Genomic DNA, 26,002 nt, shown 5'->3' on the forward strand with positions numbered 1-26,002 from the left:
AAAGAAGAATTTTGTGTTGTGTCCTCAGTACACGACGCGTTCCCACCCGGCGTGAAATTAGGTAAGAGTGCGAACAATCTCCGAAATTTGCAAAAATAAAAATGGAAAAGAAAAGAAAGGTTCTCGGCCCGCGGCTATATGGAGTAGAGGGGACTCCCAATTAAGCCGCACACTACGCTTGCTCCGAATAAATGTTTATTCTCTCTCTCTCCTCTCGTTTTCTTTACCTCTATTTCTTGTTTTTGTTCAACATACGCCGGTCACTGAAACTTCGGTGACATAATCGCAAGTCCAGTGGACTTTACTTGATTAAGCAATAATGGTGAACGAGCGCGGACACTTTCGCATTTGTGCTAAGGTGAATTCTCCTAAATAAAGGAACAATAACCTGCAGTTGTTGTATATATATTTTTAAATTTTTACGTCCGCAAAACTTTACTATTTCACCCAAAGAAGGCAATTATTCGTCTCGAAATTCGTAAAACACGAATTTCTTTTTTAGTTGTTGGTAATCAGTGACAAAGTTTCGATTTATTCTTCTTCGGCGACTTCATTGATTACGTAAACGCTTTCCATGTTTATATCGGTGAGAATATTTCCACACTAAAAGGTGTAAAAATTTTAAGAACAATTTGTATAACAGCTTACCTGCTTCTTTCTTTTTTTTAAGAGCGAGTCCCAGCTACGGTGATCTGCCATGTCCATTTTTAAAAATTTTTATCCGAGTAAAATTGCCGTAATGGCAAACAACCCAAGAATGTCGGATTCAACATGCATATTGAGTACGTAAAGTTTTGGCATTCAGTCGTACATTTGGGCCGTACGACTAGGACAATTTTCTCCAAATAGGGCGACAAGGTGACGGCCAGAGTAAGCAAGATTGTTACCTATTACGTTAGGCGCATAATAAGCAAAGCAAAAGGTTAAGGATCATATATGTGCTGTTTAACGTAACCATAACCGGAATAAACTAGTATTTTCGCTTTATCGCGAAAAAAAAAATAATAATTGAAGCGAGTGAAATGGCGCTCACGTGTTAGGTTTTGCTCACAAAAATGAACCCTAATTATTTCACGAAGTCAAGGCAGATACCACCAAATAAATGTTTAACATTGCAGATTTCCAGGTACACAATACCAGCACTTGTATAACACAGCGGTTATGATGCTCCATAATAAAGCAAATGGCGACATAAAAAAAAAAAAAGAAAGTCATTTTAAGACCGTCCTACTGCGGGCAACCTTGCTAGTTACTTTAAGCAGAAAAAGCTACAGAAATTCTGAGAATTGCCTACTAACGCGTAAGCATTGTTTGGCTCGGCTGTGACTTCGTTCTGCTTAGTTTTGCTTACTTGTTTTTCCTCGCTTACGCGCGTATACCCATGGCCTTTCCGGTGGCGAAGAATGCTTAGGCTTTAGTAGACAATTGCTGGATTTTCTTGCCGCGTCCGGCCTCTTCAATGCAGTTGTACCAATTGAGCCTGAACGCCGGGCACGAGCGCGCCTCGACGGAGCAAAGCGGTTGAAACGGCACAGCTGCAGCTGCCGCAGTAGCGCGCGAGGCGTTACATGAGGTATAGTGATTATTATTATTATTATTATTATTATTATTATTATTATTATTATTATTATTATTATTATTATTATTATTATCTAGAGAAAGGAGAGACGCTTGATTCTGCAGCCCTTGAGGGAGCACGGCGAAGCGTCGGCAGGGGACAGGGAGTGGGAAGTGAAAGATAGAGAAAGAGGGAGGATGTGGCCTAATAGACTGCACTATGCGCGACAGGTGGCAGTCATCAGTAAAGTTGCCAGCGTTGTAGCGGGCGCTTACAGGGTGTCTATTCCAGCGGAATTGATAAACTCCAGCAGGCTTCGCAGTGTAGGAAGCTGGGGACACACCGGAAACAGCATGTCAGTCTCTGTGGCCGCTGGAAGGCCGTGACGTCTGTAAGTGTTGATCACTATGGAGCGTTCCTGCGCCAAGGATGGGCAGGCACAGAGAAGGTGCTCCAGAGTCTCGGGGAGTATAGTGCCTAGAATACACTGGCACTGTACATGAGGGGAGAGTGCATCGCCGCGACGCCACGTGACCCACGCTGTCGGTCTCGCAAGCCGGTGGATTTCGCGCGTTCCTCGTCCACGCAAGCTCTCGCCTGCGTTCTGACCATGCCTCGGCAAGGCCCAATGAAAACGCGCCAAGCGTCTGAAGGCGCTCAGTTTCCTGCGAGGCGTTCGTAACTCGAAGGACGCTCAGCAGAATTCAGGTGGACGTTGGGCCACCCCAAAATCTAACGTTGGCCCGCAACCAAATTCCAAGTAGGTCCCACCCCAAAACTTCAAGTTTTCCCAACCCCACATTTCATTTGTGCCAACCCCAAATTTCAGGTACGTCCAACCCACAATTGAAGTTGGCTCACCCCCAAATTTCAGTTGGCGCACCCCCACGCTTCAACTGGGCCTACCACCAAATTTAAGTTGGCCCACCCCCTGATTTCAACATGGTCCGCACCCAGATTTCAAGTTGGCCCACTCCAAATCTAACTTCGCCCACCCCCAGATTTCAAGTTGGCTCACTCCCAAATTTAAGTTGGCCCACCGAGAGGCTCGGCCCACGTGGGAGCGGCCCACTTCGTGAAGACTCACGATCTGCAGGACTTCAATAAAGTTTTACCATACCATACCATACCATACCCCCAGATTTTAACTTTCCCCATCCCCAAATTTAGTCTGAACCACCGCCAAATCAACTTGGCCCACCTCCTAATTTAATTGGCCCACCGCACGTTTCAAGTTGACTCACCCCCAAATGTCAACTTGGCCCACGCCCAAATTTCAGTTGACCCACTCCTACTATAAGCTTCGCCATGCATTTTCAAAGGAGCCTTATGTATTTCTATGGGTATTCTCTTTTTTGTTTTATTTTGCTTGAATTTGTTCCTTACCGCTCAAAAGCTACAAATCGTCTGCATTTACATTATCATAACGCTTAAATGTGTGCAAATTACGCAGTTTTGTGCAGATACAAGTCATTACACTTCTTGCGTGATAGGGCTGGGGAGCTCGCCAAAGAATGCTTACGTATTAAAACTTGCAGTGCATGCGCGCACAATATCTGATGCAAACAAAATCATGAGCCATTTTACTCTGTGAAGATGGATGACCAGCGAAGCCGTGTAGCACACGACAAAGAGGTGGCACAGACTTTTGAACAAAGGTGCAAACACATTTACTGTCTTGATCGGTGGTCATCGTGACGAAAAGTACGCACACACATTTATTTTGATACATCCGCTTTCATTCGTGCTATACATTCCTTATATACATTCGTGTTTTTATTTCGCGATATATTGAGGCAAAGAATTTGAGACCGAAATCACCGCACCGACTAGGAGTGGGCCAGTGCCGTCAGCACCTTGGCAGAGGTAGGAGCAGTACGGGAACGCTGGCTTGATGAGCGGCATCGGATCCAGCTGTGGTAGAAGACGACGACGAACGCGCGAGCACCGGCACGAGCCATTGCTGATGATGATAGCTTTTGCTCACACAGATTTGTTTACGGACACGAAAAATGCATGGAACCCTAGCCATAAACAAACGCTGCAATAAGAATACTAATATCGCCTTCGTTGCGCGCAAAGCCACGGCCACTGGGAAAGCACTGCTCCAAGTATACTGGCCTGAAACATGCTCTAGACGGTTGTTAACGCGTACGCATGTACATAATACTTGTGTATGTTGCGTGCGTGTGTTCTGTGCATGATGGGTCATCCCATACATCACCCTTGTCCATTTGGAGTCGCATGCAACACAAGCATCTCCAACATCCAATAAATAAAGTCTCCGTCGAGCAAGAGAGTGAGAGAACGTTGATGTAAGAAAGGTGGATAAATCGGCCAGAGTGCCTCTACCCTGCTGCTCAGCTTTGAAGAAGGGGTTGGGGTACGATAGAGAATACCGTATGTGCAGTATGTGGCTCGATGTCGCATCATGCCTTCCTCATTGGGATGACCGATCACTTGCGACACATGCAGCTGCGACGAGACTTTGACGCACCTTCTCTTTGCCCAAGTGATGTGCCTCGTGCTTTACACATAAGATAGTCGCCGAATGTCGGAATGTTTTAGGTCAGTGCTTCTAAAAGAATTACGCGGAGACGACTATTGGCAGTGCTCCATTTCCCCCGAGATCTACGAGCCTACACCCCAGAGTTCAGCACGCTGTGTACTTCACCCCTAGTTCGTGCGCGCGCTTGTGTAGTGCTTATTTCCCTTTTCTTGCTATCGCTTCACATCCTCGCCCTATGCGGCGTAGCCAACCACAACTACCTGCGTTAAGCCTCCTTGCATTTCTATGCATCAGTCACGAGATATTCAAACACCAACGTTGCCGCAGTTCTCGAACGTTTATTCATAGGCTTCGGAGTGCAGAGTGCAGTCTACCGGGTGGCCGTATATTAGCTACAACGCAGCAGAGCTGCAGCGCCGTGGCGGCGTGAGGGAATCGAGACGTATCTTCGCAATAATGACAAGCACACGAGAAGGCCATTACGTTTTGACAAATATATACCCAGCAAATGAAAAAGAAAGGGAGGTGAATATTTTAAATTTTGCGCCCGCCACAACGGCTCGTCGAGGCCACCGCGACGAAGTGCAGCTAGACGGTGGTGAGGCAGATGACCCTGCCGTAGCTGTGCAGGGGTTCCCTCTTGGTGTACACGAGGCGCCACGGCTCGAGTTGGCGGGTGCTGAGCTTGTCGAGGATAGGTCGCGTGGCAGCCGAGCGCAGGAAGAACGCGGCCACCACCTCCACCTCGTCCTCGTGGCTGCACGAGGCCAGCAGGCTGGACAGCAGCGACTCGGCCGTCTCGGCGTCGTCGGCGAACAGCCAGCGCAGCACCAGGCGACCGGCGCTGTCTCGCTGCATGCCGCCGTAGCCGCAAATGTTGCGCTCGTTGCGCGTGGCCACGCGGATGTCGAGCCCGACCTCGTGCACGGTCGAGGCCAAGTAGCGCTTGCGGTTGAAGCCGAACACGTGCTTGTCGTACGAGGCGAGAGCGTCGAAGTACTTGTCCTTGTACTCGAGCACCAGGACGGTGCGCGCGAACGCGGCCCGCGAGAGCCGGGTCGGCCCGAAGAGGATGCCCGTCGCGGGGTTCGACGGGAACGGGTAGACCTCCTGCAGTTCCCGGCAGGCGGGCTCGGGCAGCAGGGTGAACAGGTTCTTGCCGCTGGTGACGTGCAGCAGCTCGTTCCACAGCAGGACGCCCACGTGCTCGAACGCGTAGTTCTCGCGGATGTGGCAGAAGCCGCAGAAGGCGACCTCTTCGTCGAACACGAGCACGCTCGCGGCGCCGCAGATGAGCCCTGTCACGAGCGCGCGCAATCGCTAAAGCATGGCTTCGACATGCGCCCGGAATCAGGTGAACGAAATATATATATATATATATATATATATATATATATATATATATATATATATATATATATATATATATATATATATATATATATATATATATATATATATATATATATTGCGCGCGAACACGAAGCGGGTTTAGCGGAACAGCGAATGACGCAGTCATTAGCTGTTGATCGGAAACTTTAACGGAACCCGTCCGTTCAGATTATCTCGCTTTTTGAAGGTTCAGTGAGCCCCGGACCGTAGCTACACTGCATGGCCGAGTGGTGGTGTTTACACCACCACCACCACCACCACCACCACCACCACCACCACCACCACTACTACTACTACTACTACTACTACTACTACTACTACTACTACTACTACTACTACTACTACTACTACTGCTACTGCTGCTACTGCTACTACTACTACTACTACTACTACTACTACCACTACTACTAGTACTACCAACAGTGTTGAGGATGCATGTATAAGGCCTACCGCAGCAAATTAAAGGCTGTTGGCAGCGATGAACGTCGTGCCTTTCACTGCGATAGCAGCTAAACGCTCTCAACTCCGTCCATACTTTGCGTGAAACCGACAACGTCAGTGACCATAATCATCGTCATGAAGTCATCGTTTATCGCGTTGTTGTTAGACCCCCTTGTCATCGCCGACTTCAAGAAAAAAAAAAAAAAAAAGAAAGCCCTCCACCGCAATGCTTTCGCTGCCGACAACCCGGCAATCTGGCCCCGGCAAACTATCTTATAATAGCGCGGCGTGATAAGGTATAAAGTATTACCAGGGAGGGCATCGCTGTTTCGCGTAATGAAACAATAAAGCACGGCAAAATATATGTACTCGTATGTACGAGGTGCTTAAGACGATACAGACTTTTTATAAAAAAAGCTATGAGCGTGAGACACCTGTCGTCTTTACATGCGAGCTTTACGGCGAGGCGGAAATACTTTGCCGCTGCTTACGTTACCTTCAAAAATAAAAAAATAAAAAAATTTGTTCATTAACATTTTTATTATTAACCTTGCGGCAGTTTTTTATACATGCGAAACTTGTAGGGCGTATCAATTTCTAGCATACCCATTTGTTAGAAATCCAAGAAATCGCACTTAATTTGACACATTCATCATTGAAATTGAAGGCCAAGTCCAGGCAATATCGAGACAGCGCGCGTCCCGCAGCGCGTCGGATAGCAGCAGCCCGTAAACGAAGTTTGAGTGATGGCATACCGATGCAAATCATAACCGGACAAACAGCGGTGCATGCTTGCTTGGCAAGGCGCGCCCTATCAGTAGCTGCCGCGAATGGCCGAGGCGTTTGGTTTCAAACTTCCTCGCACTTGTTGTCACGGGGAGTTTAGGCCCGATATCGCCACCTGCAGTAGTGGGCATGCACAGTGCAAGAGAAGAGGCAGGAAGGACAAGAAGGAAGAAGAGCGCGTGCTATCCCCCCCGCCCGCTCGATGGTCAGGTCCCTCCGCCGTGTTTTCCGGAAGCCAGCTGTCCTCATTGTCAGAGTCCTCTCTGAAGACACGTGACAATATGACAGCCGGGCCGCCTTTACTGCGCTCCCCTACGCTCGCTTTTCGATTTTGTCCGGATTTGACAACGAGACAAATATATAGAATTAGGTGCCACTTTCAAGGTAAAAAATAAAGTAAGGGTACATTAAAATGTGACTGAATTAAATAAAGTAAGGGTACATTAAAATGTGTCTGAATTCAAATTTGCATTTACCCACTGCCCCGAAGGCACTAATAAAAAAGTGAATTATTTTTAGTTTTAGTCTTTTAAAGAAACTTAAGCGGTGGCAAAGCATTTTTGCATCACCGTACAACTCGCATGCAAAGGCGATAGGCGTCTCACGGTCATAGTCTTTTTTATATAAAAAAATCTGTAATGATTAACAAAATCACCATGTACAAAGTCACTCCGTATGTGTATCTCTTAGCACTGCGTCCAGCTATAAGAACAGCGCATGATATTGGACGATTTCATCATTCCAACACGTTATGTGTCGCCTACGAACATGTCAAAAGCTGCGTAAATTGGCCACGTTAACGCTTGCACATACAAAAAAGAAAGCTATATGCCTACCAACCGCGTGGTTCGAAATCACGGCGCTGCTGCACGTAACACTTTCGAGCGTGACGCGCTGACCGCTGCGCAGTCGCGCAAACTTAGGGCCTGGTAGTTTTCGTGCGCAGCGTTGCACCGCGCACCGTCTCTGAACGTGGCGGTGTGTGCGCACTAATTTACGAGGCCACAACGGGCCATAATAAATAGCGGACACAGACGACGCTCTATCCATCGCGAAGAAGTTGTTCTTGAAATGATGACGGTATCAGCTGTGAGAGCCCTCTGGCGTCACCAATAGCTACAAGGGCTGCTCTGGACTATTTGAAGATCACCGGACTAGACGGAAGGCTTTAAGGAAACTGATGTGTTAGTGTATATATGCGTCCCTTCTTCCTGTTCTCTCCATCACCTTTCTTTACTCTTTTCTGTTCCCTTTACTTTTTCCCCTGCGCAGAGTAGCGGGGGAAGAGGGAAAGAAAAAGAGAAAAGGAGAGTCTCTCTCCTTTTTTTCTGGTTCCCCTGCTTCATGTTTTACTTTGCTCCAGGAACGGTAGGTTTAGTACACCCGAAGACCAACTTGCTTGCCCAAGAACAAGTTCTTTTGGATATTCTTAGCACATTTATAAAATATTCGACGAACTACAGCATATTTTGAATGTTGCTCTAGCGGAATTTTTGGAAAAAATAGTGGAAACACTGTTAAGCGGCTTTTGTTCCTAATAGTACATCCATTGCTTAAAAAGCTCTGTAGAGCTGTTTCCTAACGTTTTCTTTAGGAAAGCGTGATCTTTTTTCGAAACTAATTCTGCAAGCGCTCTGACATCAACATAAATCACACAACAAAAACTTTACAAGCTTTAGATGCAGCTTCTCTTTATTTACCGCGCACAAATAATAACTGATCCTCGTCCTATGTAGAAATATTGCTTAGCTATGCTTGACATTAGATTCCAGAGATCTTGTGAGTGGATTTCAGCGGCTTCACGAAAATAATAAGCTGAATGCAGACTATTGTTAATGTTTTGTCTTCATCGCGGCAAGAAAAAGTTGACAAATACTGAGGCCTGTGCCGCAACTTTGTCCGGCACCAGTGAATATTACTATCCGAACTCACAGCTAGGAGAATATCAAAGAGCTCCAGCATGATAAACAGAATGTCGAAGTCTACGTTGGTGGTAACAAACCCGGAGGAATAACATGTCGGGAAGAAGCTTCTGAAGTTCACGCAGACAGTCTCTGCGCACACTACAGTCCTTTCAAAAGCCGTAAGTTAGGGTACCAACGTAGCCTGCATTAGTTTACACGGCGCGGAAGGCGACAAGTATATTTTGTTGTTTCTACAGGAGAATGCGAACACGATGTGGTACTTTTGTAGTGCACTGTAGTGTAATAGGAGTCAACCCAAATGATGTCGAATGCACCTCTCAGTTTCAGAAAACCTGCATACGCTGCAATAAACGTGGTTTTCCGTGCTTCTCGGACCCGTAAAATTTTATGGACAACCTCCGGACGGGTTCATCGACTCAATTTAACGTCCTCTCTAGCGACTGTCATCTACTTCGCACAAAACGTTTTATTCTGGAGATAGATGGACAGTGCGTCTTTAAGCGTCGTTCAATATTTAATGTTATATGGCGTTTAGGCTTACCTCGTGAGGTGTCGACGGCGACGAAGAAGCTACTTGGGCAAAGCATGTGCCTCGTGACTATTGCGGCGTGCAGAGTGTACGTGGATTCCGGTTCTTTCCAAGGCAGATACATGATCTCTCTCACGTCGTCGTCGGTGGCAATTCTCAGCTTGACAGTGTCACGCACTTCAGAAGGAACGGTCGCAAAGTAGTTGGGCAGATCATGAAGGCCAAAGCAGATGAATGACTCGAACGATTTTTCCGGAGAAATGCGGTTCCTACACAATGTGCACTCCCCCAAACCGATGCTTACGGCGCTCTTCAAGCTGGCTGCGGAGGGCTGCTCCGCCACAAAGCGCTGCTCTTCTGACGTCGCAGTCGCTTCCACTGTGGCTGTCCTCCGAGATTCCCGAGTGGACCTCTCGCTCGACGCGAAAGTCGACGAACGTTTCTCTTCGTAGCTTTCTGCCGAAGTTGCTGCCATCGCCTGCTTCTCATTTCCGACAAAATTCGACGCTGCGGCAGTCAAGTTTCTCGCCTCTTCGAATGCAGCGTCCCGCGGGGCTTCTTCTTTTTCAGGGGCCTGTGCTGTCGAGTCCTGGGCCGCGCCTAAGCAATACTCCGCTCCTCCTTGGACATTCTCTCCGTGCTCCACGTTACGTGATGGTGTCGGAGGTGGCGCAGCAATCGCTTCAGACGACGCGCCCGCCTTGGAGAATGTGCCCGTTGACAACGTTCGCGAGACGACTCTATTCTCGAGATTGAGTGGCTTCTTGCCCCGTAGTTCCGCCTGGTTTCTTATTATGCCTGAATCGAGCATTCTTTGTACGAAATAGTCTTCCACAGAAGGTGCGCTCTGCAACGACGTCGACGAGGCTGTCTTTTCAACGTTCATACCCTGTCTATTCTCGTAAAATTTCGCCTTCTGCGCGTCGGAAAGGACACCCTCGGTGCCCTGAGGCGATTGCTTGCGCAATACACGCCAAGCAACGGCCTCTGCATAGGCGTTCCTTATGGCAGTTAAGCTCTCAGCAGGTGAAACAGTGATTGGTGCCGGTTCCTTGAGCCTAGTGCCTGAGGAAGACACACGCAAATTAGGTGTTGTTATATGGTCAAAAATTTCGCTGACCAGCATTTGCTCTTCGGCCATGACCATGTCGGTTTGATTTTCTTGGTTTTTATCTGCGGGCGCTACTTCGACTAGGTAAGTTAAAGCTCCAGGTTCAAGTTTTCGAATTACACATTTGGCGCCGCGGCCGCCCAACGCTGAGAACGAGAACCGGCGGTCCGTATGGGAAGTGCTCTCCAACTGGGTGTCGCTCTTCCGTGGAGCGCCTTGCAAAGAGCAACGATAGTCGTTGACGTACTGATCACCTGGCTTTTGGCTAACCGTCCCCGTCTGGTAATAGACAGGTATTTCCTGTTGTCCCATGTTGGGCGGGAAACTTGGAGCTTGCGCGCTTGTGAAGTCCTGTGCCTGCACCTGTTTCTGATGCACCATGCCTTGTTTGTGGATGTCGGTTCCACTGACGTGCTGCTGAATGATTTTTTCAATTAACTCTGCAATGGACTTGCAACGCACAAGCTGTGGTATGGCTTTCTCTTGCTGCACTTTTTTGTCGGCAAGACGGCGTTCCTCTTCTTTGCGGGAAGCTAAGTCAGTTGCAGAAGTGTATGGTGACCCCGAACGTATCCTCGCGGGCGCCTCTTGCAAGCAGGGGTACTCCCTAAATCGCTTAACGGATTTGGTAGTTTCTTCGCGCTTCGCCGCTTCTTCGATGGCTGCCGCTATGAAGCGCCTCACCGCATTTTCAGACGTCCGTTCACCTTGATGTTTCTTCACAAAAACTTTGTCTTGAAGTTTTTTAGTTTCGCCTTGATCCGTCGTCAAAGTGGTCCTCTGGGCTATTTCAAGCGTTCCTTTGTCCTGCACTGATGCTGTTCTCCCTTCTCTTTCTATTGAAACAGGCACATCATTCCAACGCTGCTCGAACTGTCTATGTCTTTCTTCTCGAATAGCATCATATGGTCTTTCGGAGAAAACTTCCTTGCCATCCACCTCTTTGCTTTCAGCATCTTTACCTTCCCATTGGTCGTGTTCTTCCGCGAGAACACGGTGTTTTTCTTGCGCCTTTGTGGTAACTGCGGATTTGTGCTCTTCAACTTTCGCCTTGATTTCTTCACCAATATCTACTGAAGGCTGTGCGCCTGCTTTGGTCGGCTCTTCTGGCTCTGGTTCTGGTTGCCTTTTCTCAATACGTTCATAATATTCTTCAAGGACCCCCGCATATCCCTCCTGGTCAAGGCCCATGACAGGTTGTTGCACTGCGGTCGCAGGTTGTTCAAGTGCTTCTGCTGTTGACCTTTCCTGTTCTTGAGACAGATCGTCCTCACTGCGCCGCATGAGGAGCTCCTCTTCATATGTCTCGTACCTTAGCCGGCCAAGAGACTCGATTCCTTTGGATGATCGTATCGTAAGTACGTCATCAGGGAGAGGTTCGACGTGGTAACGAGAGCTAGCTTCGATCTTCTTTTCCACTTCACGAACTAACTCAGCCAGGATGTACTCGTCAGGGGTGTACTGTAGGAGGCTGCTATCTACGCGGGGCTGATCATTTGTCGGTTGACTGACCCGCTCTTCTTGTTCAGCGCCGTACGTAATAGGAGCTATTTGGGGCTTTATAAGCGCCTCGCTTACTGGTGCGGGAGCGGTGCCTTCTTGCATAGCTGTGTCGTAAATTTTCCTTCCAGAAACTTCTTCGTAACCACCCTTCTGCTCCTCGGCCTGTCTTACCTGCTCGGTCATCTCTTTGTTCTGTACTTTGATTCTGCTGTGCCCAGTGTGCACGACGTCTGAAGGAGCATCGAAAAGGGCGGCAGCTTCTCCCAGCCTAGTGCTACGACGCTCTGTAGTGTCAAGACGGGCGGGCCATTGTAACGCGTCATCTCGATCAGTGACTTTGCAAACAGGTCGCTCAGTCTCGCTTGAACGAATTTCTTCGGACGATGCCTTAGGGGTCGACCCAATCAGTGAAAGCTCTGGAAGCGGTGTGAGCGCTACAGCTGTTGTACTTCCGGCTTTATCTTCAACTTGCTTCTCTTTGTGTGCGCTGACATATTCCGTACTCAAGTCTTGAGGGGCCTTATCAGGAAGCGATTCACATTCGCAAGCGATTTCGGCAGTAGCTTGTGTGGGTTCGCTGCTTGCCGTGACTTGAAACTCCTGGAAATCGTATTTACCCCCGGATGACACAAGCTGGCCGCGTTGCATGGCGCTGTCAATTGTCTGATAGTTAGATCCTTCGATTCGTTCAAAGAATGAGCGCTGAACAGGTTCGTTGGTCTTATGTCGCGTACTTATTTTTTTGGTCGTGATCAGCTGAGCTCCTGCGGAGAGCGAATAATTGTTTGAATCTGTTTCTGCAGGTTTCTGCTGAACCAGGTCTTGAACAGCAGATGAGCTGAATGTTTCGTCTTTTGTGTCCGCAGAAACCTGTACGTCAGGTGGCTTAGTAGAAGAAATTGTTCGACGCATTGATTCGTGAATGACCGACTTTGAAGATGTTCTTTCTGGAGCCGAGGTTACCAGAGTCGCTCCGCTCAAATTTGTCAAAGTGTCTTGTTTTGTAGAAGACACCTTATTGCTTTCTAAAGCTGGTAGTGAAATCCCGGCGGCTTGCCCCTCTGAAGGGAGACTGGTTTGTCGCTGTAAGTCTTCCAATAAAGACATTGAAGTTGATCCTTGAACCACGCGTGAAACATTTTCGGAAGAAGACGCCAGTGTCGACGCTGCAGCGTTGCCGAGAACTTGTTCACGAGCATCCTGCTTTGTGGAAATAGTCAGTACATCGCCTGTAGAATCAGTAGCTCTTGCTGTCTCTAGCGCTCTAGTTTCGCCTTGATCCATCGTCAAAGTGGTCCTCTGGGCTATTTCAAGCGTTCCCTTGTCCTGCACTGATGCTGTTCTCCCTTCTCTTTCTTTTGAAACAGGCACGTCATTCCAACGCTGCTCGAGCAGTCTATGTCTTTCTTCTCGAATAGCATCAAATGGTCTTTCGGAGAAAACTTCCTTGCCATCCACCTGCTTTGTGGAAATAGTCAGTACATTGCCTGTAGAATCAGTAACTCTGGCTGTCTCTGGAGCTCGATCTGAGGGGATGCTACTTCGCTGTGAAGATGTTTGAACTGAAGTTCGCGAAGACGCTTTTTGAAAAGAGGTAGGGGACAAGATACTGGTTTTTTCATGTAGGCCTAGCAACGTTGACTGCGCGGTCTTGTCAAGGGTGGTCTGCTGAAGTGCGTTCTCGTTTCCAGAACCAGCAGTCGACTCCACGGCCTTTACAGAATCTTGTATAAGTAATGTTGAAGACGCCTTTGGAAAAGAACTAGTGAAGAGATTAGCATTCTCCTTGGTCCCTTCAGAAGTAACTGTGATTGCTTGCGTGGAATGCGATTCCAGATTTTTTACGGAGTCTTGGACAACAGAAGACGTTCTTTTTTCTAAAATACCAGTAGTCAAGGCACTAGACCTGTCAGACAAATCATGTATGGCTGGTGCTCTTGATTTGTCCGAAACCTCCTGACGAAGTGCAGCCTGGTTTGTGGAAGTAGACAATGTCGTGCCTTCGATACCTATTGGTGCCGTTGTGCCAGCTGCTTTGTCTGAAAAGGAACTGCGCTGGCGTATGTGCTCTTCTGTTACTGTCCTTGAAGATGTCTTCTTCGGAGCAGAACTTGTAAAAAAGCTTGACTTCTCACTTGAACCCAACATATTCAATGCTGGCCTGTCCAGAGGCTTGTTCTGAAAAGCGTCTTGGTTTGTGGAATCACCTAATGTTTTGCCCATTGTATCGGTTACTGTTGTAAATGTTAACTTGTTCGACGGAATGCCAGTTTGGTGTATAGACTCTTGAATGAGCGATTTTGAAGATGTTCTTTCTGGAGCTGAGGTTACAAGAGTCGCTCCGCTCAAATTTGTCAGAGTGTCTTGCTTCGTAGAAGACACCCTAATGTCTCCTAAAGCTGGTACTGCAATTCCGACGGCTTGCCCCTCTGAAGGAAGACTGGTTCGTTGTTGCGATTCTTCCAATAAAGACATTGAAGTTGTCCCTTGAACCACGCGTGAAACATTTTCGGAAGACGACGCTAGTGTCGACACCGCAGCGTTGCCGAGAACTTGTTCACGAGCATCCTGCTTTGTGGAAATAGTCAGTACATCACCTGTAGAATCAGTAGCTCTAGCTGTCTCTAGCGCTCTATCTGAGGGGATGCTGGTTCGCTGTGAAGATGTTTGAACTGAAGTTCGCGAAGACGCTTTTTGAAAAAAGGTAGGCGACGAGATACTGGTTTTTTTATGTAGGTCTGGCAACGCTGGCGCAGCGGTCTTGTCAAGGGTGGTCTGCTGAAGCGCGTTCTCACTTCCAGAAGCAGCATTCGACTCCATGATCTTTACATAATTCGTCGAGATGCCCGGCGGTTTTTGAGAAGAAATAGTGCGATGTACAGACTCTTGTATCACCAACTTTGAAGACGCCTTTGGAAAAGAACTCATAAAGAGGTTATCGCTCTCGTTCGACCCTTCAGAGGTGACTGTGGCTGCTTTCGCAGAATGTAATTCCGCATTTTTCACGGACTCTTGGACAACAGACTTGGAAGACATTCTTTCTAAGGTACCAGAAGCCAATGTACTAGGCCTGTCGCGCAAGTCATGCACGGCTGGTGCTGTTGATTTGTCAAAAACGTCCTGACTAAGTTCAGCCAAGTTTGCGGATGTAGATAATGTCGTGCCTTCGATACCTGTGGGTGCCATCGTGCCAGCGGTCTTGTCTAAAAAGGAAGTACTCTGGCGTATGGACTCTTGTGTCACGGTGCTTGAAGATGTTTTTTTCGGAGCAGAACTTGCAAAAAAGCTAGACTTTTCACTTGAACCTAAAACACTAAATGCTGGCCTGTCTAGAAGCCTGTTCTGAAAACCGCCTTCGTTTGTGGAATCACTTAATGTTTTGCCCGTTGTATCGGTTACTGTTGATGTAGAAGTTATCTTGTTCGACGGAAAGCCAGTTCGGTGTATTGACTCTTGAATGAGTGATTTTGACGTTTTTTCCAAATCTGAACTTGGTGTTATCGAAGAAACATTTTCCTCCGAATTAATCAATGTACCCGCAGCTGTCTTCTCAATAACTGCTTGTTGGATCGTCTCCTGCTCTTCAGACTTAGCCAACGTCTCGCTGTGCGCTGCATTGACTGCAGATTTATCAGAATCCGTGCCTGAGGATATAGTCGTTTGGAATGATGACTGCTGCGTTATTGCATTTGAGAAGCCTTCTTTTTCAATAGAACTTGGGACAAGAACTGGGGCTGGAGCAGAGCTTGTCAACGCACCAGACGCATTGTCCGAGAATAAACTGCTTCGATGTACCGACTGCTGTAGGAGTGAACTTGAAGTTCCTTCTTGAAGAAAGCTTGGAGTCATGAGACTGGTATTCTCTCTTGAACCTGGCATTCTAGATGCGGTTGCGTTGCTGAAGAATTTTCTGGGATCTGAGCCCGGTTTACTAGAGGAAATCGACATTCCGGTCTTGGTGTCTGTTGCTGCCAAAGTACCAGGTCTTGGTTCTGACGAAGCGCTTCCACTACCTGTCTCCTGGACTTTCCACCTCGAGGACACCACTTGTTGAGACCATCCTGGGCCCTGCGTCGCAGTTCTCTCCGTTGTGATAACAACTTGCGGTTTTTCGCGTTCTTCTGCCGTTGTAGCCTGGGTAACGTTCGTACTTTCAAGTAGACCTACGCCTATGGGTGCTGTGTCTCGAATGGCCGTGGTGCTAGTTTGCTGCTGACTTCGAACCTTTGTGCTTTCAGTTGCCGTCTTTGTAGCAGATCCCGACAAGGACAGCCTCAGTGGTGTAGCAAGCACGTCGTGCTTTTGTCTTTGAAATCCACTGTCGGCCATTGACGTCACGCCCAGACTGGTGGGCGAAGTTCTGCTTTTATCTAGCAGAGATTCGAGCCGTTTCGAGGATTCAAAGCCGGTTTTGAACGACGACGTCAGTGCTCCCCTGTTGCCTGTAGTTCCGAGGGTGCTTGAAGTTCTCTCCGTTGAAGTTGCTGCGCGGGCACTGTGCACCAGTCTCGAGCTGCTGGAACTCTGTGCATCCTTTAGCAGGCTTCTTGTGGACATAGAATTCGCTGCGATCGAAGAGGAAGACTTCCGTGTCGCTTCGCGCTTCGCTTCGCTTGAGCCATGGAAGCTCGCCGACCTCGCGGGTGAGCCAACTGTCCTTTCTCTCGACAACGCACCGTCGGTCTCGACTTCGACGAGCTCCTGCAGTGGTCCGTTGTCCTCGCGGCTGCTGGGAGACCGCGAGAGGGACCTGCGGGCCAGCCGTGTCTGCGAACTGCTCTGGCGGTGTGTCCTTCTGAAGGAGCTGTCATCCAGCTGCGGCTCAAGGAAGATTCCGCTGCCCTCTCCGCTTCGGACCCTGTCCCGGAACCTATGATCGCGAGAGGCGCGCGATTCGAACATCGACTCCATTCCGCTGCTGACAGGTGTTATTTGTATGGACATGGGGGTGTCCAAGACATGCCCGGACATCTGTTGTGGAGCTATTCTACTCTCAGACGAGTGCGTCATGTCATGGATGACGGAGTCGCTTCGTGACGACAGCATCCGCAGATGAGCCTGCTCGGTAGCGCTCAGGGTTCTCCCATGGCCTGGAAATAGGAAAAGCGACAACAGAGAGCAAATGGCTAAGCTCAGTACTGTGGATTCTTCGTGCTCTCCCATGCAATAAGCAATTACACACTTAGCTCTTATCGTGGTTTCTAGAGCAAGTAACAGCGCGCTGTGTTGAGTCACATTAGAGGTAAGAAATATTACGCTGGATTTTTCTATCACATAGTCATATAGATGGGTCTGAATTTCTCCAAAAGATAACCTTGTACCAAAGTCAGGCTTACGTTATAACTTGAAGGTCTTAAAGACAAGAATTGTGAGCAGTATGATAGCACCAAAGCAGTGACACCTAGAAAATAGTATTAAGTTCTTGGGTTTTACGTGCCAGAACTACGACCTATGAGTCACACTGTAGTGGGAGACTCCGGGTTAAGTTCGCCCACCTGGGTTTCTCTAACGTGCACCTAATGCACGGTACACAGGGAGGGGTTATGGCATTTCGCCCTCATCGAAATGCGGCCGCCACGGCCGGTATTCGATCCCGCTACCTCGTGCTTACCAGCGCAACTCCAAAAACACGGCGGGTAGTGACAATAGAGCTAGCGCAGCAGTGTGAGAGAACCGTTTCTAGTTCTTTCTCTTTCTTTTCGTAAGTATGATTTCTTTGATTCTAGAGGACGCTTTAGAAACAGAGCATATATATTCATTTGCTTAAGGCAACATATTGTGATAAATAATTAAATACAGCACTTCGTAAGTTTGGAGTAGTAAAATGCTCTTTCAAAGCCATCCGAACAATGGGTAATTTTGACTAGATGAACCGAAGAACGCACTCCCTCCTTACGAATTTCGCACCGATATCTCAGCATCCGGGCTTTAATGTTACGTGACAGATTTCAAGGTGATATTTGTTTTTCGTAATTCTTTGGAGCAGAAATTTTCTAAACTCGCTAGGTTGGGTAGCAATGTGATCGGTCATTACTAATAACGCGCAAAATTAGCCGAAATTTTGAACTGAGAAGAAAACAATGAAATATGGAGATTTGGAAATATTGAGAATAAAAATCTAAGCACGTATACGTTATGAATGTGAACTCCTCGCGGGCAAGCGAGTGGCTTGATGTCGCAGCCAATGAGAATTTAGGTGCCGTTTCGCTGCTACTGACGCTGGCCTTTTCGCTCAGTGGGCAATTAGATGCTTTCGCATTAAAAATTAAGGCCTAAACTCCCTAACGAGAATTATCGTAAATGTGCGAAGCTTATCCTCACCTATAAGATAGAGTAATGACGTTTGTTGCGCGCCGCTTCACCGAGCGGCTTGTTCGCAACGCTCACTCTCCTAGGCCGCGCCACTTTTCTAGGGGTGTGCGATTATTCGAAACTTACGAACAACAAATCGAATAGTTCGAATAAATGCGAATACATTTTGAATTCTTTTCGAATATATTCATACGTGAACTGCACCCTAATAAACATAAAATTGGAGCAAAAGCACGGCAAACTTTTACCCGCGCGTGCATAGTATAGACATAAAACATGAGAACTTGCGTAGTGGAGCAGGCGACGTCGCCTAGGTAGCCATACCTTGTAGGCTGTACAGGGTACATTCGCCCTCTCTAAAAGAGTCCTGTGCATGCGAAGAAACTACTATTGTTCGCTCCGAATGCTCAACTTGTGCTTTTAATAAACAAAGCTTTATAACGCAATATGCAATGAGAGAACGCGCCTGCTTTAATAATACTGGGATGCGAATATCATTTTATATTAATTGTGATAACGGCTATTCATCATTCGAAAGCTATTCGAAAAAAATTAGATATTCGATTCGTATTTGAGTCGGTCTCAAAAATCACTATTCGCACGCCTCTACACTTTTCTGTCCACAAAGGCTACCTCTACTATGCATAGCAGGCAGGCACGTACCCAGGGGGGGGGGGGTGCGAATCAAGCGGCATACCCCCCCCCCCCTTCCCCGCCCACGCCACCACTCCTCACACATATTCCTAAAGCGCCGCCAAACCAATATTGAGATTTGACAGCTATTTGGCGGTCAACATTTTGCTGCCTTTTTCACTTTTTTTGGATGGCGGCAGTTATCGGCATTTCCTGGGGTGTGAAGGCCAGTTTTCTCATAGATTCGGCGCCTGCGCGATTAACTCGAGATGCATTCAGTTGTCACCACCTATTCAACGATTACGCGCATTGCTGTTGCTTCGTCCGTTCAACCTTTTGTTTAGACGGATCCAGGGACCAGGAAGGGGATTCGGTTCATAGTCAGCTGGTCTGCATGCACGAGAAACGAGTTGCGGCACGACAAAACTCCAGTTACGTTTAACTAGTCCTTTTGCTTCATTATTTCCACGAGTGACGGCTCGCCGCGACGGTGGCAGATCCTCGGAACCATATATCGGCGATATAGGTTAGATAAGGCGCAAAATAACATAATGCGAAACGGCGTTCATCATCAAACCCTGCAATAACTCTTAGGAGGAAGCTTTAGCTCGGGCCCAAGTCCAACGCGGCCTATTCAAATACATGTAAAACGCAAAAATGCTTTGCTGAGATAACCCCTAGACCGATTTTAATGAAATTTGTTGAATTTGAGAGATAAAGTTAAATTCTAGTGACTGTTGCAAGTGGAATTTCGATTTATGGCCTGAATGTTGTGAATAAGATTGTCAAACATTCGAAAGTTCGAAAAAAGAATAGGCGCACGAAGTTTATAAATTAATAGCTCTGCATTAAAGACAGATACTGCGGTTCTGTAAACGGCATGCATTAGATCATTCAAATCAGACAAATTCGATATGTCAATTTATATCTTACGTGAATTTTTTACGTTGTGTACAAGGGTCCTGCAAAAGCTGTATTTCTATAGTACTGAATTTTTTAGATTCTTGTGTAACATGTAAATTTTGTGCCCTTTAGATGTAATATCCGATGCAATTCACAGAATTGTGATATTATTTTTGTTTGATGAGTTAGAGAGTTGTAAACTTGATAGTTTCGTTTTCTGGAAATTTTCGATTTCTGCCAACTTTTTAAATAAAAAGTTGACAATATAGATCAAAAATTTAAAACCACCAGTCACTACATTTTACGTTTCTCTTCTGAATGCAAGAAACCTCGTCAAATTTGGTGCAGTGGTTGCCGAGAAAAACGAATTCACCTTTTACATGTATTTAGATAGGAGCAGCCGATCTAAAGCTTCCTCTTAAACCCATAAGCAATATGACTGCCACCAGTTACGTCGTCTTGTTGTTCCCTCATTGTACAGCACTTTTCGTGCAAAACTGACAATTGGAAACAAGAGTCGCTACGAGTTGAGAAATTAAGCGATATACTAAGGGAGAGAGCCAAGACAACAGCCAAACAGGAAGGAAAAGCGAATATTAACAGATTTAACCGTTGTTTATGAAAATCTTTATGGATCCACATCTTACTATTTAAAAAGGAAGTAGAGAAAACGCCGCCGGAAGTGGGGAATAATTCCGTGTGTTTTGAATGACGCTTCTACAGTTATTAGTCCAGCCGCCTGACGTAGCCACTTCTCTGCTGTGCTTTCTGCGGTGGGCGCGGTACGTCTAGAACCGCAGCGTCCTGCGATCTACGCGGTTGTACGGGACTGGCGGCCACACATCGTTACGCAACTTCCCAAATAACAATACGAGTCGGTTGCGGCACATAGCTTGGTAGAGCAGTAAACGAGGGATCCAAAAGAACTGTGATTGTTCCGCAAATATATATTCCTTTATAATTCTTCCAGAGCTGATTCAAAACGCGCTGCTATAGTCGGATACAACTCAAGTCTGCAGTGAAGCCCCGCCCACGCCCTCATAATCGCTAGCCACTGTTCCTCCGCGACGCGGCAAATAATTCGTATTTCAAACTTTTCCTGTTACCCAATTCAGGCGATATAACCACAAAAAATTTAATTATTAGCGCCTAAATTTCTACGTTTTCTCTCGGCTATTATAGTGGAATGGCGAATGCATAATTCTTTATTGAACTGAAACAAAATGCTTGGTTCGCTGCAACTATGCAGTATATTGTCAAGTTGCACTTCAGTTGGCAGTGAAGTTTCATCAGTAAGACGGGCTCAGCAGTGAAATGAACTGTACCACAGATTTTCGAAGATTTAGTTAATTAATTATGGAGCTTTACGTGCCGAAACAATGAGGCATGCCGTAGTTTGGGACTCCGGAAATTCGGACCACCTGGGGTTCTTTAACGTGTACCTAAATCTAAGTACAGGGGTGTTTTCGCATTTCACGTGCCCAATCGAAAATGCGGCCACCGTGGCAGGGATTCGATCCCGCAACCTCGTGCTTCGCAGCCCAACATCATAGCCACTAAGCAACCATGGCAGTTAGACTTTTGAAGAGTGAAATGCTCAGACTCCGTACACTTTGTCCATGTCTGTTGCACACCTCATTCTTTCCGTCGATGAAAAGACTCTTCAACAACAGCAGGCGCTCCGGAGGTATCAAGTACGACGCCATCTTGAAAAGGCCGCATGACGACGACTTTGTTTGCTTCTGTGATTGGCTGGCGGAGTAACACAAACCCGCGTGGGCCGTGGGCCTCGGTTGTCAACTGCTGTTTTTTTTAAATGTTGTATGCTACCATAGAAATTTTTATTTTACGCTTTCGCTTTTTTAATTGCTCTTGGGATTCTTCTTCATGCGCTTCTTTCCTGCGCGAGTCCATTTGATGATGTACCTTGTTTGCCTATAAAGGAGAGGTGCATCTCACAGGCGTGCCTGTGAGATACACCATATTTCATTTCTCTTTTGCGGGTTTACGCTTCTTTATGGCGAATGGCAGGCATATTACCATTTGTAAGAGCTGCAGAACCGTAAGAGCGTAAGAGGTGCAGAACCTGCGGACTTCGAAGCAGCTCATTACGTGTCGCGAGAAAAAAAAGCTTGTCCTGCGTTTCTTTCTCGCGTGCCAATCCTCATGCCGTCGTTTCAAAGCGCTACGAAAGCGAGTTTCTTTATCCCGTGATACTTGTAAAGCGAGCTTTGTAAATTGTCCTCGTTGCGCGCTTTCCTACAGTACCTTTTTTTTCTATCCTCTCTCCCTGTCTTTTACCCTTATTTACCTATGCTGGCCACTAAGAAGCAGATGACAGGACAGCCCGCCTCTTAATACTACTGATAATCTTGAATGCCCGTAAAAGTATTTTGTCATTTACAGAACAACGCGTGGTTCTGTAGTAGGGTTTAAAAAAAACGTATTCATTAACCAACTTACCAATACAAGCGGATTCATTTACGACATCCTGAAAGAACCAATATTTATCTGGCCACGCTTCGTGTGTGTGTGTTTTAAATTATTTCTCTGCTACTCACGGGTACAGTCATCGGAATGTGTGCCAATATAGCCGATGACTATATTCGTCATGAGGCTACTTTCACGGACATCTGTGGAAAAATTTGTACACTTTTTGTCATTTCCTGCATTGCTGGACGGGCTACTGTCTATTCAATTTCATGTTTCCCCTGTAGGGCTTTTCCCAAGACGTACTGTCATCAGAAATTGAAACTCGCACGATTCCGTAACTACTCGAATGCGTTGTTCCGTTTCCAGGCTTATCTGCATTTGTAACCGTGGCGTAATTTCGACCGGCTACAGAACAATTACGCGTCGCACGTCCATTTGGTTACGTGTAACAAATGTAACGAATTATTTCTTGTTCGCATTTCTGTTTATGGCCGATGGCACATGTCGCGTCTTCGCAGAAAGTTAGGATAGAATTGTGCAGTGGCTTGCTTCAGATGTACACATCTCCCAATTATAACAATGCTCGAAATTAAGCGAGTTTTGAGGTACAGCGTTCATTCCAGCACAGCTAAAGGTTGTTAGTCATCGTGGAATATTGCATTAATCATTGTACAAAATTTTGCTATGTGAACGTAAGAATTTCTTATTAGAAATTCCTGCGTTCACATAGCAAACAAGAAGCGCAGTTCCTTTCCTACCTTTTTTTACCAGGAAAAAAACACAACAAACATTTTCTTTTAAACTCAGAATTATTTGTTTCCAAGCTTCTACATCACTAGTCGCCATCCGCACTGTTGAAGTAAGCTAGTCTAGTAACGTTGGTTGAAGTAGCGTGAACAGGCTGTCCACCTTCGTGAACTCTGTCAAATGCTAAATACAGCTAAGTCATTTCTAGCTTATCAAGCTTGCTCTAGCGTAAATAAGGGTGTCCGTTTTGCTACTGCAGAGTCCAAATTTGGCAATACAGCGCAGCGTAACGGGCAACGTAACTGCTACCCGGTGCGGTAGCCCATATGACGTTGCTGTGCAGAGCTCGACTTCACGGGCTCGAACACGGCCACGTCGGCCGCATTTCGGCGGAGAAGGAATGCAAAAAACACTCGTGTGGCGCGTGCATTCGGTGCGCGTTAAGGAACCCCGGGGGTTAAAAATTAATTCGGAGCCCCACAGCATGCATGGTACCTCATAATCACATCGCGCTTTCGGCACTTCAGAACCGCATAATTTATTTACAAAAATAGCATTGCTCTCCGGGGTACCCCTAAAAGAATCGCCTAGCTGTGTCGCTCACCGGCGGCGCTTCGGTGCGAAGCGGACCCCGAGGGCGCCAGGTTCTGGCCCGAGTGCGCCGACACGCGCCTCTGGACGCTTCCGCCGGGGCCACCGTGGCTGCTGAGGCTGCTGCTGAAGGCGAGGAGCGTGCGGCTCCCGCCGCCCAGGCCGGACGAGGCGGAAGGCCTAGGGGAGCTCAGCGCGGCGGTGGCCAGCTGCGACCGCCGGGCGGACAGCTCCGCGCCGGAATGCGTGGCCCCCGTGCGAGACCCGGAGCGCCTCATGGCCGTCTCCTTACCGCTAGCTCGCCGCGACAGCGCAGCCAATCGGCGAGAAGAGGACGCGCTGCTCGGGCCGCCGCACCGCCGCTTGATCGGCAGTCGACGCGAGGCGGCACCGATGGTCGTCGTCTTCCTCTTCTCGGACCCTGCCTGTGGTTTGCGCGTGACTCGAGCTGGTTCGAGCTGGAAAAAAATAAAAATAAAACAAAACGAATTGCGTAGAAGCCATGGACGATGATTGTAAATGTAAGCGAATATCAGAACGCCTCTAGAAAGCTGTTGGCTTTATTAAAGGAACGATTCGCCTAGTGGCTGTACTGGCGTGTATCTGTAGCAGTGAAGGTACTCAGGTAGCGTTGTTTCACTGCGCATTTCGGTAGATAACAGAGCCGTCAATTAAATTACGGGATTTTACATGCCAAAACCACGATCTGATTATGAGGCACGCGGTAGTGGAGGACTCCGGAAATTTGGACGTGGGATTCTTTAACGTGCACCTGAATCTAAGTACACAGGCGTTTTCGCATTTCGCCCCCATCGAAAAGCTGCGGCCGGGATTCGATCCCGCGACCTCGTGCTTAGCAACCCAACACCATAGCCACTAAGCAAGCACGGCGCCTGAGCAGAGCCGTTAATTAGCACATCTCTCGCGGTTGCACAGGTGGCTATACACATGAGCCGATTCGACACATCTGTGTGTTGTCCCCGTGGCGCGAGCGCCGATGTGGAAGGCGACTCTCCTGCTGCCATAGCCCTCCCTCGCAGCCACCACAGGGGAGAGAGCGGTGGGAGAAGGGAACGCTGTCCTACCCGAGCACTCCAACACTGCATTCAGGCGCCTCCAAGGCCCTCGCGCGGCAGCGCGCGCATATCAAAGAGATATACTATAGCATTCGGCGTAGTACGCGCCCTGCAACTCGGTTACGCGAGAGCCCGTGTCCCTGGCATCGGTTCCTCTGTATTGGCAGTAGAAGTCTCACCGTGAAAATGGACGAAAGAGCCAAAGAAACCTATTCGCTTTAAAAGACAGGCCCAGGTCATACGCTAGACTTTCAACTTGCGGCACATCTTACACGTGAAACCCGCTAACTAAGCGCTCGCAAAATTTTCCTCCGGCGAAACACACGTGCTCCTTGTCCCACAGCGCGTCTGTTCCCTCTCCTCGTCGCCCTGCTAAGGCGAAGGATGCTTAGGAGGACTGCGGGTTGGGGCGGCCCATACACTGGCTGTCGCCTGTACTTGAATTGGCCGTATTTTTCACTATGTGCAACATTCCTAGACTGTCCCGTATCAGTGAAGTATAGAATTGCCTAGGCTTGCAAGTGGAGCACTTCAGTCTCCTACTGCTAGCTGGTCTCTGATACAGCTACGATGGCTGGGTACACGAAAATATGTACCACAAGGCAGTGCTTGAATTCATGCACAACGAGCCTTGCATCACGCGCACAATGTTTACCAATTTAATGCGACGGAAAGTTGCCATAAAGGGGCTGTGAACCAGCCCCCGGGCTTGGTGAAGTAACACAGCCCACGGGTAGCATACGCTGTTGTGAACATGTCATCCAAGTTTTGCTGTTGCACGCGGTGCGTGGAGCTCGCAAGTGGAGCGTGAAGTCTCTTTCAAACGCTCTCTTTTCAAACAGAGGCCTCCTCCTCATGCTCTTCTGGACGCTTTATATCGTAATAAAACGGATTCCCGTCACTCATAACTATGAGTGACGTAAACGAGGGCGCGTCGTTAGCCGAGTTGTGGCCACGATCGACAAGTATTGGGGCATCGTCGTGCATTTTTCCTTTTTCCAAGAGGCACGCTTACGACTGTTCCGGGCATGCCCTGTTCCCCACATGAGCCGACTCAATCGCACCAATGGAATTCGGAGTGAACGGCAACTGAACACGGAGGACAGGTGGGCTAACCTCTGGTTTTGACTAATCTGTTTGAAGTTTGTCGGGGTTCTTGTGCGAACAGCAGTTGCTGCAGGTAGGAAATTAGCCAATCGTTGCTCGTGAAATGTATTTTTTTTCGTCCACTTTCATGTCTCCTTAATTTATCATTTCTAGACTTCAAAGCTACGCATAACTTCCCCCAGTATGCTTTCCGAAACACGACGTATCTTGTGGTCGAGAGTCGCAAGTGGAATTCACTATCGGTCCCCGCCGGCCGACGCAGGCCTGGGCTCACGCCGAAAAAGTGTCGCAAGTCTGCCACCTGTGGCTGGATCGGGCATTAGACTCGGAAATTTGCATAGAGGTAGCGTATGCCACTCGCGGATGAGATGAAAGCTATAGTCGCATAGGTACTGACTTTGATGCGTTCGCACTCTAGATGTGTAGCGGCCCGGAGCAGCGCACAT

General features: G+C 47.8%; 1 protein-coding gene across 1 annotated transcript; it reads right to left on the minus strand.

Annotated features, from left to right (window-relative positions):
- Positions 1 to 4,542: 4,542 nt before the first annotated feature.
- Positions 4,543 to 24,179, minus strand: LOC129387326 (uncharacterized). The gene is made up of 3 exons (XM_055076246.2): positions 23,387 to 24,179; positions 9,153 to 16,844; positions 4,543 to 5,365 (listed from the first exon to the last, which is right to left on the minus strand). Exons 1-3 carry the CDS (start codon positions 23,649 to 23,651, stop codon positions 4,656 to 4,658), a joined length of 8,667 nt encoding a protein of 2,888 aa, XP_054932221.1. The 5' UTR covers positions 23,652 to 24,179; the 3' UTR covers positions 4,543 to 4,655.
- Between the last annotated feature and the right edge of the window lie 1,823 nt (positions 24,180 to 26,002).

This window comes from Dermacentor andersoni, chromosome 2, assembly GCF_023375885.2.
Source record: "Dermacentor andersoni chromosome 2, qqDerAnde1_hic_scaffold, whole genome shotgun sequence".
Taxonomy (NCBI): domain Eukaryota; kingdom Metazoa; phylum Arthropoda; class Arachnida; order Ixodida; family Ixodidae; genus Dermacentor; species Dermacentor andersoni.

Coding starts and splice junctions, on each gene's coding strand:
- LOC129387326 (XM_055076246.2), bottom strand. CDS start 23,651: ATGAGGCGCTCCGGGTCTCGCACGGGGGCCACGCATTCCGGCGCGGAG. Junction 16,845..23,386: donor TTCGCACCGAAGCGCCGCCG/GTGAGCGACACA, acceptor TCCTATTTCCAG/GCCATGGGAGAACCCTGAGC. Junction 5,366..9,152: donor CGCCGTCGACACCTCACGAG/GTAAGCCTAAAC, acceptor CGCTCGTGACAG/GGCTCATCTGCGGCGCCGCG.